The sequence below is a fragment of the Carassius carassius genome, chromosome 5 (assembly GCF_963082965.1).
Source record: "Carassius carassius chromosome 5, fCarCar2.1, whole genome shotgun sequence".
Taxonomy (NCBI): domain Eukaryota; kingdom Metazoa; phylum Chordata; class Actinopteri; order Cypriniformes; family Cyprinidae; genus Carassius; species Carassius carassius.
The window spans coordinates 29,130,738-29,146,824 of NC_081759.1; the positions used below are offsets into that span (position 1 = coordinate 29,130,738).

A 16,087-nucleotide genomic window follows, 5' to 3' on the forward strand; every position below is an offset into this window, starting at 1 on the left:
ATCCGCAGGGTAATTTGTTACAAGTTTACATAACAGCAAAGTTTCACATACAGATTATATGTAAACATGACCACATCCAAAGTACAATTATGGCTATATGTGATTAAAAACATTTTTCCTATAACCAAAAAAAAAAAAAAAAAAAACAAAACTTACAGTGTTGGACTATGCACAGGCCATTTCACAAATTCAAGGCCAAAAACATTTCACAGATTTTCAATAAAGCTCATAATAATGTCATTAATTTTTTATATGAATATTGTTTCTTTTTTAGGTTTTGGGCCAACAGCCATATTGCTTCAAAAGCAATATTTTCTTTGGACCATGTAAACATTTTAAAGGAAAAGTATACTGACAGTACAACTAACAATCCCTGGTGCTTGTATTAATTATGTACCATTCTCCTCCACAGACATACAAGGAATTGCATGTATCACCACATCTGACCAGCGACACGCTCAAAGGCAGACCTCTTCCTGTGTCAGACAGGGCTGCCGGTTTTACGGAGAGCCTCTTGAGCTCCTTGCAGTGTCTCTCTTTTCACACATTTCCAATAACCAGAAATACCATACTGGTACTGAACCTATACAACACACAGGTGCAATCTACAGTAAGTCTACTGTTTACTGTACTGAGCCACTTACACACAATCACAAAGATTAACAACTACTGTCACACAAGATTTGGCTATAATTGCTCCATCATGTGCATTGTTGTTGGCATAGACATTGGCATATATGTCAGATTTGAGTACCAATAATATTTTTAACACTAATGATATTTATTAAATGATTAATAGCGTAACATTGTAAATGAACTAAATTAAACTTTGGAAATGAATAATTAATTATCAGTTAAAGGACTTGTGACGAGTGGGGCGGGGCCGAGGGACATGGGAGCGAGGCCGGGGGAGTGATTGGAGATGAACTACACCTGTTCGTCCCACCGGTCTCGAGGCCCATGGAGGAGATGGAAGGATATAAAACTGGAGCGACGACAGTGAAGGACGAGAAAAGCCCAGGCCTGGTCCTCTCTCGTCCTTCACTGTCGTCGCTCCAGTTTTATATCCTTCCATCTCCTCCATGGGCCTCGAGACCGGTGGGACGAACAGGTGTAGTTCATCTCCAATCACTCCCCCGGCCTCGCTCCCATGTCCCTCGGCCCCGCCCCACTCGTCACAGGACTAAATGCTTTCTCACCCGGAGTCCACGAAGAACTCTGTCTTTCATCACAGCGAGGAACTCCTTATGGCTCAGACAGTTGTCCCCGTCCAGGTCAAAGATCTTAAAAACGGTGTCCAGAACATTCTCTGAAAGGTCATGACCTGTCGCTATCTTCACTGCTCGCTTAAACTCAGCTATGGAGCACAAATTGAGGGAGAGTGCTATGCATTTCAGTTACTCAATCAATATAATTTTGACCTGTCATTAAAATCCACTGAGGACAATCGATTATTCATTATTAAAAGTTAATAACTACTTGCATCCAGATCAGTCTTACCCATTCCTATTGGCCTGTTGGCTTCATTAACCATTTTGACTGAGAAGGCAAAGTCTTCCAGATGGTAGGTAAAGAGACAGAATTCTTTAAATTCATCAAAGGTGATGCTCTGACAAACACATATATAAAAAAGTCAGAAGATTTAAAATATAAGAATGTAATTATAATGCTTTTGCAGGATGCTATGAACGTTACATTTCAAATGACATTTTTTGCTGTTATAGAAAATATTTACTTTTAACATTATATTACAATTTAAATGTACAATATAAAATGCAACCAGCCATGCTTTTCAGTTGATATCATTTTAGCCAGGTGATGGTTTTCATCATAAATGGCACTTGGCAAACAGGTCAGCAGGCTCCAGAGTCCTCTACATACCAACTGACCAAAACTAGGTGACTGTTAGTGCTTTGTACTCAGTAGTGACACCAGTTTTGCCCACTCTACTCTAGAAATATGACTGATGGAGAGCTGCATAGAGCACATTTTTCATCTATATGCTGAAAATCTCTGAAGAGTGGCCACTGGCATCTTAGAAACTTACTAGTTATATTTAGAATATATTCCTTCAAACTAGAAAAAATTACCCAAGATCAGTCTCGGTTCGTGTTAAACAGCAGATATGCTAATAATATTAAAGGGTTAGTTCACCCAGATAGCAAAATTATGTAATTAATAACTTACCCTCATGTTGTTTCAAACCCGTAAGACCTCCGTTTATCTTTGGAACACAGTTAAAGATATTTTAGATTTAGTCCGAGAGCTCTCAGTCCCTCCATTGAAGCTGTGTGTACGGTATACTGTCCATGTCCAGAAAGGTAAGAAAAACATCATCAAAGTAGTCCATGTGACATCAAATGGTCAGTTAGAATTTTTTGAAGCATCAAAAATACATTTTGGTCCAAAAATAGCAAAAACGACGACTTTATTCAGCATCGTCTTCTCTTCCGTGTCTGTTGTGTGAGAGAGTTCAAAACAAAGCAGTCTGGATATCCGGTTCGCAAACAAAAGAATCAGTTCGGTGCAGGCGCTCTGTGTGTCAGTCTGGTTCACGCTGAATAACACATGCGCAGTATCATCAGCTCCTTGATTCTTCTTATCTGGCTCGGCTCGGTGTTCATCTTCAGTTCTCTCTTCACAGCAGTTCAGTCAGTGTACTGTTTGAGTGCATGCATTACTCTGGGATATTGGTTTGTTTGAACCCAGAGGGAATGTCAGCCACATTAAAAAAGTTAACAGCTTAAGTCATTTGTGGATTAATGCGTATTAGAGATGCGAACCATTTAAAACGATTCAGTTCGATTTGGTGAACTGAATGATTCGTTCGCGAACCGGATATCCAGACTGCTTTGTTTTGAACTCTCTCACACAACAGACCTGGAAGAGAAGACAATGCTGAATAAAGTCGTCGTTTTTGCGAATTATTTGGACCAAAATGTATTTTCGATGCTTAAAAAAATTCTAACTGACCCTCTGATGTCACAGCGACTACTTTGATGATGTTTTTCTTACCTTTCTGGACATGGACAGTTTACCGTACACACAGCTTCAATGGAGGGACTGAGAGCTCTCGGACTAAATCTAAAATATCTTAAACTGTGTTCCAAAGATAAACGGAGGTCTTACGGGTTTGGAACAACATGAGGGTAAGTTATTAATTACATAATTTTGCTATCTGGGTGAACTAACCCTTTAAGGACTATCAGTGTTAGTGTTTAAAAGATGTTACCTCTCCAGTGGGGATCCTCTTTCTCATGTTTTCCCAGTATGCCTCATTGTTCTCTTCATTGGTGTAATGAAGCAGCCACTCAGCAAAGTCCTCCCGCCTCATGGTCTTCATCCCATTAGAAAACCGCAGGAACTCAACTTCTTGCACTTCTGCCTGCAGGTCTTCCATAAATCTAAAAAAAAAAAAAAACTCTTGCAGTACATCTCTCAAGGCTTAATGTTAAAACACAGGATAGTGTTGTAATTAGAGAGCCAGTTTACTTTGAACAATGTTCAGATTTTCAACAGAATGTTTTATTATTTTTACTTTGAGGTCTAAAGTACATGTTGCTGTATATTTAATACAAAAACCTCCTGATTTTGAAATTTTATTAATTATGCTATTTTTGTAGCATACATAAAGACATTTTTAGTTTATATTATACAGACACTAACATATTAAAGTAAACACAGGCAGTACTTTACCTGCAGAAATCTTTGTAATGGAGTTTATTCTTGCCATTTTTCCCAAAAAAAAACACCTCGAGTGTAGTGTTGACATCATCAACAATGTGAGACAGCTGTAAAGAAACAAAATACAACGACAAAAGTATTCAATACAACATAACTCTGATATTAAACAATTTTAATAAATATAAAAAAATAACATATTCTAAATCTCTAAATAACATGCAAAGTTGCTAAACACAACATGTACCCACCTCTGTCCCATCCTGCCTTAGAAGCTCTTTTCTCAGTCTAATTATTTTCTTCAGCTTAAAAAAAAAAGAACATAGTAGAATGCTGGTAGAAGACGTCACATTCCAAAAACGGACTCTTATTCACTCGTTCTCTTGTGTTTATGCATATGTTTGTGTGTAAAGGTACAGGATGTCATGAGTTTATGACATAGTTTATATTCAAATAGCTTTTTCAGCTTCAGTGAATCTTCTAGACCTTGACCACATGGCAAACTGATGCATGTGAATAGACTCAACATTTAAATCCAACTAAATTCGAATTAAGCATTTTTCTGATCATGCACCAAATCATGCACCAACCAGATCCACATACCTGTTGCATATCTGTCTCATCTCATGCCAGCATTAAAAGACACAAAGCAGACAGACCCTAATGACCACAATACTTACAATCCAGAGTGTTTAAAATCCAGTCAAGAGAACTTTCGAAGTTCTGCATAGTTCTTCATATAATTACACACATTTACATTAAAGTGTTTAAAAAAAACATTTGCCCTTATCAGTTTGACTGTGGAGGCAACATGGTGTCATATAATCCAATGTGAAAAAACATTCCATACCTTCTGAAATTCCTTCTTGTCCACATGCTCATTGCCATCAATATCAAGCATTTTGAAAGCAATATGAAATCCTGTTTCAGGTTCTGCAATCACAGTGCAGTTAAACTGAGTAAAGCAATGGATACCGGCTTTCATGAATAATCTGTGACCCCTCAAGTGAGCAAGAGAAACCCCACAACACACACAGTATAAAGAAAATGAATTAGACGGTTTGCTGTATTGCAAATCAGTGTCTGTCAATATCACTAATATTACTGTGGTATAATTTGGATGTTATTGTACAGTTTCATAGCAAGCTCTTAGTGAACATGCACATGTACGATATGCAATGTATTTGCATGTGTCACTAAATTAAGAAAACTTTATATCAAAAACAAACAGCAAAACTGAACTGAAACTGACATTACCAACAATTTAAATTTGTCTTTTGCACATCTATTCCAGTACACACCAACTATAATCAGTGATTGGATTCAAGCAGTTTAAGAATAATAAATTGTGCGGCTGAAACTTCACATTAAACTGATTAAACTCTAGATCAGTTTTCTTCCTACTTGTCTTCTGTGAATTCTTGGTACAAAGAATGAGAACTTTACGTACATACTCTGATTCATATTCCACACTTAGTGATTTTATTAACTATTTTTTATTTGTCACAAAACAAGTTGTCAAAATTATAATCCAAACTAGAAGATATACTGTATGTTTGATGCTGCATGCAACCAGTGAGCACAATGATGCATTGACATTTCAATTCAGACTGCAATCTCAGCCAAAATGAAATTTTCCATGATGCTGTTGATTCACTAGTGGTGCAGCACAGTGCAGACAAATTTTGATACAGTGACAAAGAATCCAACCTCAGGAATGTCACCAAAAAACTGCAAATTGCAGAATAAATCCTGCTGAAAATGAAGTGACTTTTTGTCCATTTTTGGCTACCAATGACTAAGACTACAAACCGGTGTCCATCTGATTATCATTCTGGACGGGCACTGAAAGGACACTGTGTATGAAATTATATAAAAAGGTTAGGGAATACTTACTTGTAAGAATAGTGAGGAGAAACAGGTACTCAGTGTATGAGATCAGCCCTGAAACAAAGGTACAAGATATGTATTGATAATGTAATTAATATTAAATGTTAAATTATGTAATAAATCAATGTTTTTATTAACCATACCATTTTAAAAATTACGTTTTCATTATGGCACATGCTCAATGAGTGCAGACAAACACAGATACTTTACTAAAGCAGGTGTACTCTGGCATAGTGAGGCATGTGTTTGCTTGACATGTACCTTTGTCTCCGATTCCTCTGAACATGTTATTTCCTGCCTCAGCCCTGGAAGCCACCCTTATCATATTGTCCACATCCTGTCCATGGACCAGTTAGATATTAGGCAAAGCTTTAACTGTGTCAGTGAGATTACCAGCAAAATCACACATCATACACTATCATATAAAAACAGTATTCATTCAGAACAAGTCTCTTTGTTTTTTGGAGTAACATTCATTTGAACAAACGAACTGCACTTACTGCTTTAGTCAGCATCTTTTTCTTTAGTTTGCCTGTAAAAGAGAAAGATCAAGGATTGCTGAACAATATTTTACAGCATACTAGTGAAAATCAACAGAAAAATAGCTTTGAGGCCTGTAGTGGTTTTTGAAGAGATATTGGGTTACATTACGCCCACTTTATGAATACAAGGCCAAACATGCAGAAGTGATCTGATATGCACTAAGATGCACACTCAAACCGGAAACACGCTTGTATAAATAAGAATGTAAGTGAGAAGAACGTACATGTCAGCATTTTAGGGTCTTTGTGTTGACTGGTCTCTCGCTGTAAGATTGCTTTGATAAGATGCATGTTATGAGATTATCGTTGATAAAAGCCCTCATAAGGAGTTTACATTTACATAAAATCAAATGTGGCTAACTAACACTTTATTTTACAGTGTCCTTGTTACACATGTTCTATGTACTAACTATAGTAATAATTGTACATTATGTATAATTTCATGCAACTAACTCTAAACCAAACCCTAATCATATAGTAAGTTCATGTTTTTTTTTTATTAATCACCTAGTTGTGTAATTACACTGTCAAAAGGACACCTTAAAATAAAGTGTAGCCCAAATGTCTAATAGAATAAAAACGCAAGCACAATATCACATAATAATTTATACATAATACTGCTTCCCTAGTGTGTATTTATTTATTTTTATCTGAATGTTCGCACATCAATATGGCGGCATGTCACTTACAATCCACGTTCTCCATCAGGACTGAATGGAGGAAGTCTCTGGGTGTCATGTATGGCTCTTCTTCATAGATCATAGAGGCAAACTGGTTAAACCGCAGGCGTCTCATGGACACTGGTGGTACTTTGATCTCCTCTTTCTTTACGGATTTACAAAAATGGAGAGAAAGAGCAGATGTTTTATTTACAAGCAGTGCACTTTTACTTTTATTTTATTTTATCTGTTGATGTACGACGCTGCTGATGTGTTTTCTGGTGCGTCCAATAACAAAGATAACACGTCAGCAGCGTCGTACGTCAACAGTCACAGCAGTCGCACTCACAACAGACCCGGAAGAGAAGACAATGCTGAATAAAAATTTTTTTTTGTTATTTTTGGACCAAAATGTATTTTCGATGCTTCAACAAATTCTAACTGACCCTCTGATGTCACATGGACAACTGTGATGATGTTTTTATTACGTTTCTGGACGTGGACAGTATACCGTACATACATTTTCATTGGAGGGTTAGAAAGCTCTCGGACTAAATCTAAAATATCTTAAACTGTGTTCCGGAGAACGGAGGTCTTACGGGTTTGGAATGACATGAGAGTGAGTCATTAATGACATAATTTACATTTTTGGGTGAAGTAACCCCTTTAAGTTTGCAGATGACACCACAGTGATTGGCTTCATCATAGACAATGATGAGACTGCCTACAGGGAGGAAGTACAGCACCTGGCTGCATGGTGCGCTGACAACAACCTGCTCCTCAACACCAGCAAGACAAAGGAGCTCATTGTGGACTTCAGGAAGAAGAAAGGAAGCACACATGACCCCATCCACATTAACGGGATGGTTGTTGAACGTGTCTCCAGCATCAAGTTCCTGGGAACCACTATATAGGACCTGTCCTAGACCTCAAACAGTGCCTGTTCAAGAAGTCTCAGCATGGCCTCTTCTTCCTCAGGACACTGAAGAAGAACCAGCTGTCTTCAGCCATCCTGGTGAACTTTTACCGGTGTGCGATCAAGAGCATCCTGACCAGTTGCATCACAGGCTGGTATGGGAACTGCTCAGCTGCTGACCGCAAGGCACTGCAGAGGGTGGTGAAAACTGACAAACGCATCACAGGGACACCACTTTCTGCTATTGAGGACATCCAGAGAAAATGCTGTCTACGTCGAACTCGCAGCATTCTTAAGGACTCTTCTCACCCTGACCATAGACTGTTTAACCTCTTGCACTTCGGGAGGCGTACAGGAGCCTCTGGTCAAGGACCAGCAGACTCGGGAACAGCTTTTTCCCTACAGCTGTCTCCTTACTGAATTCTGCCCTCTGACCCCCCTGCCCCAACACACACCAAACACACACACTTCTCACCCCTCCTCAACACTACATCTGATTTACAAAGAAACAAACAAAAAAAGGTCACTTTCATCCAGAATACTGAATAATCCGTTTTCACACTGGAATATTTTCTATGCACTTTTTACGGTCCATTGCACTAGTGTAAATTATGTTCATATGTTTATAGTTTCTGCTTATAGTCCATAGCCTTATCTAGGGCTGTGCAAAAAATCTAATGCGATTTTCATGCGCATCTCATCAGTAAAGATGCTCCTGTGATTATAAGTAAATCTCCAGCACGTGCGTTTAGATCAGGGTTGCCAGGTTTTCACAACAAATCCTGCCCAGTTGCTTCTTAAAACTAGTCCAAAACTAGTCCAATCGCACTTCCAGGAGGTTCCCCGAAAAAAATTGCTTCCCGGGGTAAAAATGTACATTTTTTTGGAAGGGTTGCCTTGGTAAAATAAGCATTTTACGGGCTAAATATCACGTTATTTGCATTGGGGTTGCTTCAAACAGCGGACATGAAAAACAATCGCAGACTTGGCAACAAAGTCAATAAATAATATAATCGTATATAAATACTAAAATAATACTGAAAGAGAGCCAAATGTGGATTTTATACTTGTTATTTTTTTGCAAAACAATTATGAAATAAATGTTTTAAAAATATGTTGTTCTTCAGCAAAGGTTTGCAATGAATCAAACACCTGTCATCATAAGATTACCTTTAAAAAGTTTAAGGAGTGAGTTCACCCAAAAATGAAAATTTGATGTTTATCTGCTTACCCCTAGGGCATCCAAGATGAAGGTGACTTTAGCCCTATTCGCACGGGATTAGTATTACCTGGTGACCTCCAGTGATTTGTAATAATTGCGGAGGTTGTCTGTGATCTTAATCCCGTGCGAATCAGCCATGTCTGTAATTTGTGGAGTAAAAATTCCCCTTCAAAAGACCTACCATATTTCGCCGAACACCGAGGTCCTGCTTGGTCCCGTGCAAATTGGCATCTCTGTGATTTGGCAGGTTATATATAATTTTTGGAGGTTTTTGCTTCCTTTGTGCCTTTTTATCCATCTTTCGCGAAAAATAATGCTGCGTTGGAGTGTCTGATAGTACTTTGGGTGCTGTCATCATATCGCTACACCTTACAATTTGCAGAACGAGAAAGCTGAAAAGGTTTTGTGTTTAATGTGTTACAAATAAATCAAACATAAAGCTTGAGATATTATTTTAACCTGGCGAAATGTAAATGACATTAAAAACTATATTAATTTTTTTTTAAAACCCATCTGGACCATAGAATGGGACTCTCAAAGCCTTGACATCCGGGTATCCAGGAGATAAGTCAGTAAATTAAAGTAAAATCACAGGCTTCGCTTATGCCATGCGAATTCACCACACAAAATTCAGATGTGGGGGTCAGGGCTGGGCGATACATCTAACGATCTGATCATGCGCATCTAGTCAGTAAATCTGGTTCCGTTATTACCGCTAAATTGCCATCACCTGCTTTCAAATGGAGCAGCATTTAATAGACAGAGCCATAGATCACTGACAAGCTACGCAATATCGCGTTCATTATCAAAGGCGATTCATCTGCAATAAAGAATGTGATATTGCGGGGGTTTTTTTTACTCAAACTGTTGCAGATAGGTGGCGGTAATGCACTTATAAGTCTGCGATCCACCATAAAGCAAGAAGAAGAAGAAGAAGAAGAAGACATGTCAGGCGCCAGGTGTTGAGAACACACACAGGACAGTTCAGACATTGCACTGAAAATCTGAGTAAAAAACAACAACAATATAAACACTGTTCAGTTTCCTGCACATACCAATCATTTCGTGTCTTTACCCATCAATGTATCGTCACGAGCCACAGGGTTTAATTTGGTTTTGTGTTTTTTTTTTTTACTCTCAAAACTGTGATGCCCATTCGCTTCCATTATATGACTGACAGATGACAACGGTTTGAGTTAAAAATCTTTGTTTGTGTTCTACTGAAGAAACAAAGTCACCTACATCTTGGATGCCCTGGGGGTAAGCAGATAAATATCAATTTTTCATTTTTGGGTGAACTATCCCTTTAAGCTGTTTACTGAATTATCATAACTACATTAATATGTGGTCATGGATATTTATTTCAATACATTCCTGGCTCTCATTGTAACGTATTTCTGTTTAAATTAATTATGTAGATTTTCCAGATTTAATCACATAATGAGGCCATAATCATACAATTAATTATGTAATCTAGCTGTCACATAGTAGCTACAGTTTGCTATGACACTATACAGACAAGAGCTCCACCTTAAATGTGTTGGCAACCGTGCTACTGTCCAAACTATCTAAAATGTGTACATAAACATTTGCAACAATAAGACATTAGGATTAATTGAGACTCCACATACTGTGACATAGGCTACAGTTTAGACACACTTCAATAAAACACGAGCTTATTCGTTTAATAACTGTAAATCTGTTGGTTCCACTTTAATATTTAAATTTAAACCGGATACTTAATTGTATCAACATAGTGACTTCACGAGCAAACAGGCGACTTTACAGTGCGTCTGTCTGTTAAGTATTTAACTTCACAGACAATATGACATTCGAAGTAGTTGAGAAGTCATTTGAAAAGTTGTCTCTAATTAGAGAAGCTCGTTTACCTTCGCGTCCTCCGCGTACACGATGTGTGGCCAGAGTCTCCATCGCGGGTCATTTTTATAGTGAATGAATCCGTTTGCTAAAACGGTGCCCAGAAGACCCGCTCCAATAGCACGACCATACCCTATGTTTCTGAGAGGCCAGAAACGTCTGACTGTATTCCGCAAACTAACGCCTAACCTGGCCCAAGTCGCCATTATTCTTCTACGGGAAGTTTTTATCAGTCTACTTTGGTGAAGTTAGAGTGATAAGACGCTGTAATTTGGCGCCCCCATCAGGCTGACAGCAGTTCTTCATAGCTTGCGAACTGGTGATAGTTGATTATAATACAATGCAGAATAGTCGTACAGATACATTAAACATTGCTAATGTTTTAGTCATTTTTATTCATAGTTATTTGTAGCCACGCCGTGTATATTCTTACGTAATGGAGCATGACGTCTTCTTCAGTTTACTCTAGGGAAGTGATATTAAAATATGATTTACTTATTTTTTATAATTTATAAAATAGTATTATTTTATATACCTATAGCAGACATAGTCATTACAGATCAACAATGTGTGGCTTATGGGACAGTAAAATGCTGTAAATAGACATAATGTGGGAATTTATGGCTGTTTTGATAGTCCATGATGAGAGATGAAAACGAGGAAAGGATTAGGACGAGGTAAAGTCCATATTCTGAAACAGAGCAGCAGTTTATAGGTGAGAGAGCAGGTAAACACCTTTTACTCACCTATACAGCACATGCTACATCAAAATACAAATCTGATTTTTTACTTTTATCATTTATTAAGTAATTGTTTCTAATTGTGTTGAATTAAGTAGAACATTTATATAAAATACAAAACTATCGAATATGTATTTCTGAGTAAAAATGAATAACTCTGACGTGAGTCCTATCAGTCTGCTCACTCCCTGAATTGAAACAACATTACACGTTATTCGTGGTGTACGTTTATACAGTATTTTTTAAAATTGTGTTTTAGTTGATTCTCTGCATAAGTCAGTATGAAAGACCAAGCATACGTCAATGATATTATCATTTTTACTCCGAAACTACACTACATTTCCCACAGGCCTTTGCGTGGTCCTAAATGTCTTCTCCATACGTAAAGTGGGATCCCTTTACAGAAATTCACATTGTTTTAATTCACAGTTGATTCACATTTGTTTTAATTACAAATGAACCCTGCATATTACGGAGCCCCGCACATGACATTAAATAAAAAATAAATTAATTGTGCGCACGATTTACTAATTCGTTCCCTCACTGTACTAAAACGTGCACACGATTACTATTGCGTTCCCTCGATTTGCTAAATCAATTCAGTAAATCGAGGGAACCAATTAGCAAATCGTGCGCACAATTTATAAATCGAGTGAACGAAATAGTAAATCGAGGGAACGCAATAGTAATCGTGTGCACGTTTTAGTACAGTGAGGGAACGAATTAGTAAATCGTGCACACGATTTAGCCTGCTATTTTTTTCCTGCATGTCATGTGCGGGACTCCGTAGCATATGAGGATAAATGTAAAAGGAAATATAGAATACATGCTCATTTGTTGTGTTAAATCGGTATAAAGCCAATACATGAATCGTCAATCATACCTGTGTTTATATTAATATTATAGTATTTTATGACTACATAAACGTAAACACGAACATTTGTAGTTTTTACTCTGAAACTACACATTTCCCACAAGCCTTTGCGACATGGGCGTGTTCGCCAATGTCGTCTCCGTTACCCCGTAAATTGAAGAATGAGCCAGTGAGAGAAAAGGACTGCGAAACACATTGAATAATATGTTTTCACGAAAGATGTTCATTTGAAAGTATTTCGAGATTTTGTATGTGTGTATAGGTTTTGTACGGTTGTTACACGTAGTTGCAGACCTACCGGAGTTGTTGGTCCATGTTTAATAACTGATTAATGTGAGGCTCATCCGCTAGTCGGTTAGCAAAGCGCCTCTGCCGCTGCGATGATGGAAACTTGAGCAGCTCAAAGGAAACACTCACCCAGCTCTCCAGACCATCCAAACAGTGAGTTTTACTTAAAAAAAATACACTTTGAGCAACGGTGATGTGGTGCTGCCTTACTAAATCTCATAATTGCCGGTTTTATTCAGAGGATCAGCTGCTAACGTACTAGCTGAGCAGATTTATTACTTTGGTTTTGGGTATTTGTTGCTTGCAGAGGTCTCATATGTAAAAATAACTCATATGTATTCGAATTACACGCACAAACTGCCGATTTCCCTGTTGTATAGATGCCTTGACTGCTGTTTTTCTGTCTGGTAACGTTACATGTATAGTGAGTTATGAAATCTCTCTCGCTCTCTTTCAGGGATCCCTGTGACAGGCAACAAAATGCAGACCATAAAGTGTGTTGTTGTTGGTGATGGTGCAGTGGGAAAGACCTGTCTGTTAATCTCCTACACTACTAATGCCTTCCCAGACGAGTACATTCCTACGGTTTTCGACAACTACAGCACTCAGACCTGTGTGGACGGCCGTGCCGTCAGCCTCAACCTGTGGGACACGGCCGGTCAGGAGGAGTACGACCGCCTGCGAACCCTGTCTTACCCGCAGACGCATGTCTTCATCATCTGTTTCTCTGTGGCCAGCCCTTCCTCTCACGCCAATGTCCGGCATAAATGGCACCCGGAGGTGTGCCACCACTGTCCTGGTGTGCCTGTGTTGCTGGTAGGCACTAAGAGAGACCTGCGAGGGGACAAGGAGACTCTTGAGAAGCTGAAAGAGCAGGGGATGAGTCCAACCACTCCGCAGCAGGGCGGCGCATTGGCCCGCAGCATTGGTGCTGTGCAGTATCTGGAGTGCTCGGCCCTTCTGCAGGAGGGGGTCAGAGAGGTCTTCAACGAAGCAGTCAGGGCCGTTCTTTACCCCAATGCCAAGAAGCACAGCAAGAAATGTGTGCTGTTATAACTATGTGAGGGTGTGTGCGTGAGAGAGATTTTATGAAGGGTGGAATATCAGTTAGTCATGTGATCGTCTCTGTAAATGTGTGTTGTTGTCACTTTTTGTTCATATCTCTACACTACAGTTAGCAATAGGTGCACAGACTGTTAACGAGGAAGACTGAGACTGTGTTTTTGTGTATTTGTGTTTCAAATTTCCAGACATGTCCAAGACAGAAATAGGGTGTTGTAATCTAAAGTCAGGCAGACTGAGGCAGTAGAGTGGATTTGTCTGAAGGACTAACAGACATTGACAACTTCTGCCTTCTTATAAGGCCTTAAAACTCCAGCATGTTTTTTAGGAATCACTCAGAGGATATTTCATGCACCAAAGTGTAAATTCAGTCTAAATTCAGGACTGGATGTCTTTTGAAGGTGCTGTCTTACCGCATCAGTAACACAATTATCAGGGCTCACGATCCATCTGATATGTGTGGGATTTTAATGTGAGACGCTAAGACTTGATGACCTACACTTACCACAACATGCCATTTTTCTTGTATTGTTACCTTTGTAGAGTTGATCGACTTTTAAATCAGGAAGCGCTGTGGAATCCCAGTGTGCCTTTAGTGCTTGGCCCCTTTTCTGACATCTCATAAACTCCTTCCTCTCTGCTCATTTCATCTAAGGTGCTATTTAGGGTGCCAGGTGACATTTATTGCTGGAAAGGACTGTTGAAAGTTTACAGAGAGCTGTTGTAGCTCACCTGCCTTCTATTAGAGCTGTAAATGAAGGGATATAGTGCTGTTTTATAACACTCATGAGGTAGAAATTAAGATCTTTTTATTTGGCCCACTGTGCCTGAGTCATCACAATTTACAACCCTGTTTTTGAAACTGAAGTGCCACTAATATTTTGTATTATTTGTATTTTACCATGAATGTTGAAACACTCCAATGAAGTGCCCTAATAAGAACTGACAGAGGACATAAACACTCTGTCTTTCATCTCCGTTACAATGAAACATCCAGACCAGTTAATGTGCACAAATATTCAGTTTTAGGCTTAATTTGTGTCCAAATTTACAAATTATATATTGAATGTCTACTTTTTATATGATAAACAACAGCATTTTTTTCTCAATTTTGTTTTTAGGACATAACACTACGTCGTTGGCTCTTTTTAATTAAAGCTGTTTTTATTTCCTGAAACTCAATATTTTAAGAATATACCTCCACTTGCATGAGAAAATAAACCAGTTTTAAAGTAAAATAATGGTTGACTCCTGTTCTTTGACCTCAGATTTGTTCATGACAAACATAAATGCAGAGAGAAAGAGGGAACTGGAAAGAACGAGTGGGAGAAAGGAATAACAGCTGCATCTCTGACATTCTTTACAATGCTTTCACAGATAAAACAGAACCGTCAGCTGTTTATGTGTGATTTGTGTTGAGGCATTGTTCTTGGAGTAATGATCTAATGTTTAGGTCTGAATGCTTAACATTTGTTTTTGGACAGGGTGTCTTTTACAAGTAAGTAGGGGTTGGTTGGCACAGAGTTCATTTCATGTTCATGGATGATGTAACATTTAAGTGTTTGGTCTCTCAAGCCATAACTGATTCAATCAAACCATTGCGAGATTAAACAAAAAGGCTGTGAAATTTATTTAGAGATATTTGTATTTGCATTAATGTTTTTTAATAAAGATGGAAATCACTTATATTTTCATATACCAGTTGGAAGTAAACTATACCATTATTCATTGAAAAAAATGTGGTTAGTTGGTATGTGTGTAATATAAGAATAATATATAAATCCTGAATTTGTGGAAAATGTCATTAAAAGACATCTAAGTAAAGTGATAAAATGGTTTTAAAAAGGTACAATTTAATGTTTAGGATGTTACTGTTTTGATTATTAATCAATAACTTATGATCATATGAATGTTAATTAAACATTAAAAATTTTAGATATCAGACAAATGTGTTAAGTGATTAATAAGTAGTTTATTACTACACAGTTTATAGCTTCACTTTTGAAACAATAGCCTTTAACACTGTGCCCAACCAATGCCACAATCTGTGTTAGCACAATAGCATAACAAAACTTTAGTCATTAAAGGGATAATTTATCAAAAAAAAAAAAAATTGGTTATCAAATACTCGCTTTCATGTCGTTCCAAACCTGACTTTTGAGAAACTTCTCTAGATTTTTTTGTCTATACAGAGGAGGCTTTTGCTTAAGATCATGAATATATTCAACAATAAAATTGTTACAGCCAACATTCTTTTACAGTATTTACAAAATAATCTGCCTGGGGAAAAAAACCTTTAAACAGTAATTCCATTGAGTAGGTCTATTTCTGAGCC

General features: G+C 38.0%; 2 protein-coding genes across 2 annotated transcripts; one reads left to right on the top strand and one right to left on the bottom strand.

Annotated features, from left to right (window-relative positions):
• Positions 1-124: 124 nt before the first annotated feature.
• Positions 125-11,030, bottom strand: micu2 (mitochondrial calcium uptake 2). Its single transcript, XM_059550507.1, has 12 exons — positions 10,800-11,030; positions 6,803-6,938; positions 6,072-6,103; positions 5,833-5,908; positions 5,578-5,625; positions 4,532-4,614; positions 3,933-3,986; positions 3,697-3,791; positions 3,233-3,404; positions 1,501-1,609; positions 1,200-1,357; positions 125-583 (listed from the first exon to the last, which is right to left on the bottom strand). Exons 1-12 carry the CDS (start codon positions 10,992-10,994, stop codon positions 482-484), a joined length of 1,260 nt encoding a protein of 419 aa, XP_059406490.1. The 5' UTR covers positions 10,995-11,030; the 3' UTR covers positions 125-481.
• LOC132141196 (rho-related GTP-binding protein RhoG-like) lies at positions 10,048-14,993 on the top strand. Its single transcript, XM_059550508.1, has 2 exons — positions 10,048-10,170; positions 13,148-14,993. Exon 2 carries the CDS (start codon positions 13,171-13,173, stop codon positions 13,744-13,746), a length of 576 nt encoding a protein of 191 aa, XP_059406491.1. The 5' UTR covers positions 10,048-10,170; positions 13,148-13,170; the 3' UTR covers positions 13,747-14,993.
• The last annotated feature ends 1,094 nt before the right edge of the window (positions 14,994-16,087 follow it).

What these genes read in the sequence shown, in the direction of transcription:
- LOC132141196 (XM_059550508.1), top strand. Translation starts at nt 13,171, where the DNA reads ATGCAGACCATAAAGTGTGTTGTTGTTGGTGATGGTGCAGTGGGAAAG.
- micu2 (XM_059550507.1), bottom strand. Translation starts at nt 10,994, where the DNA reads ATGGCGACTTGGGCCAGGTTAGGCGTTAGTTTGCGGAATACAGTCAGA. An exon ending in TGTACGCGGAGGACGCGAAG is followed by an intron (nt 6,939 to 10,799) that starts GTAAACGAGCTT and finishes AAATCCGTAAAG; the next exon opens with AAAGAGGAGATCAAAGTACC. An exon ending in CAACAGGCCAATAGGAATGG is followed by an intron (nt 1,358 to 1,500) that starts GTAAGACTGATC and finishes TGTGCTCCATAG; the next exon opens with CTGAGTTTAAGCGAGCAGTG.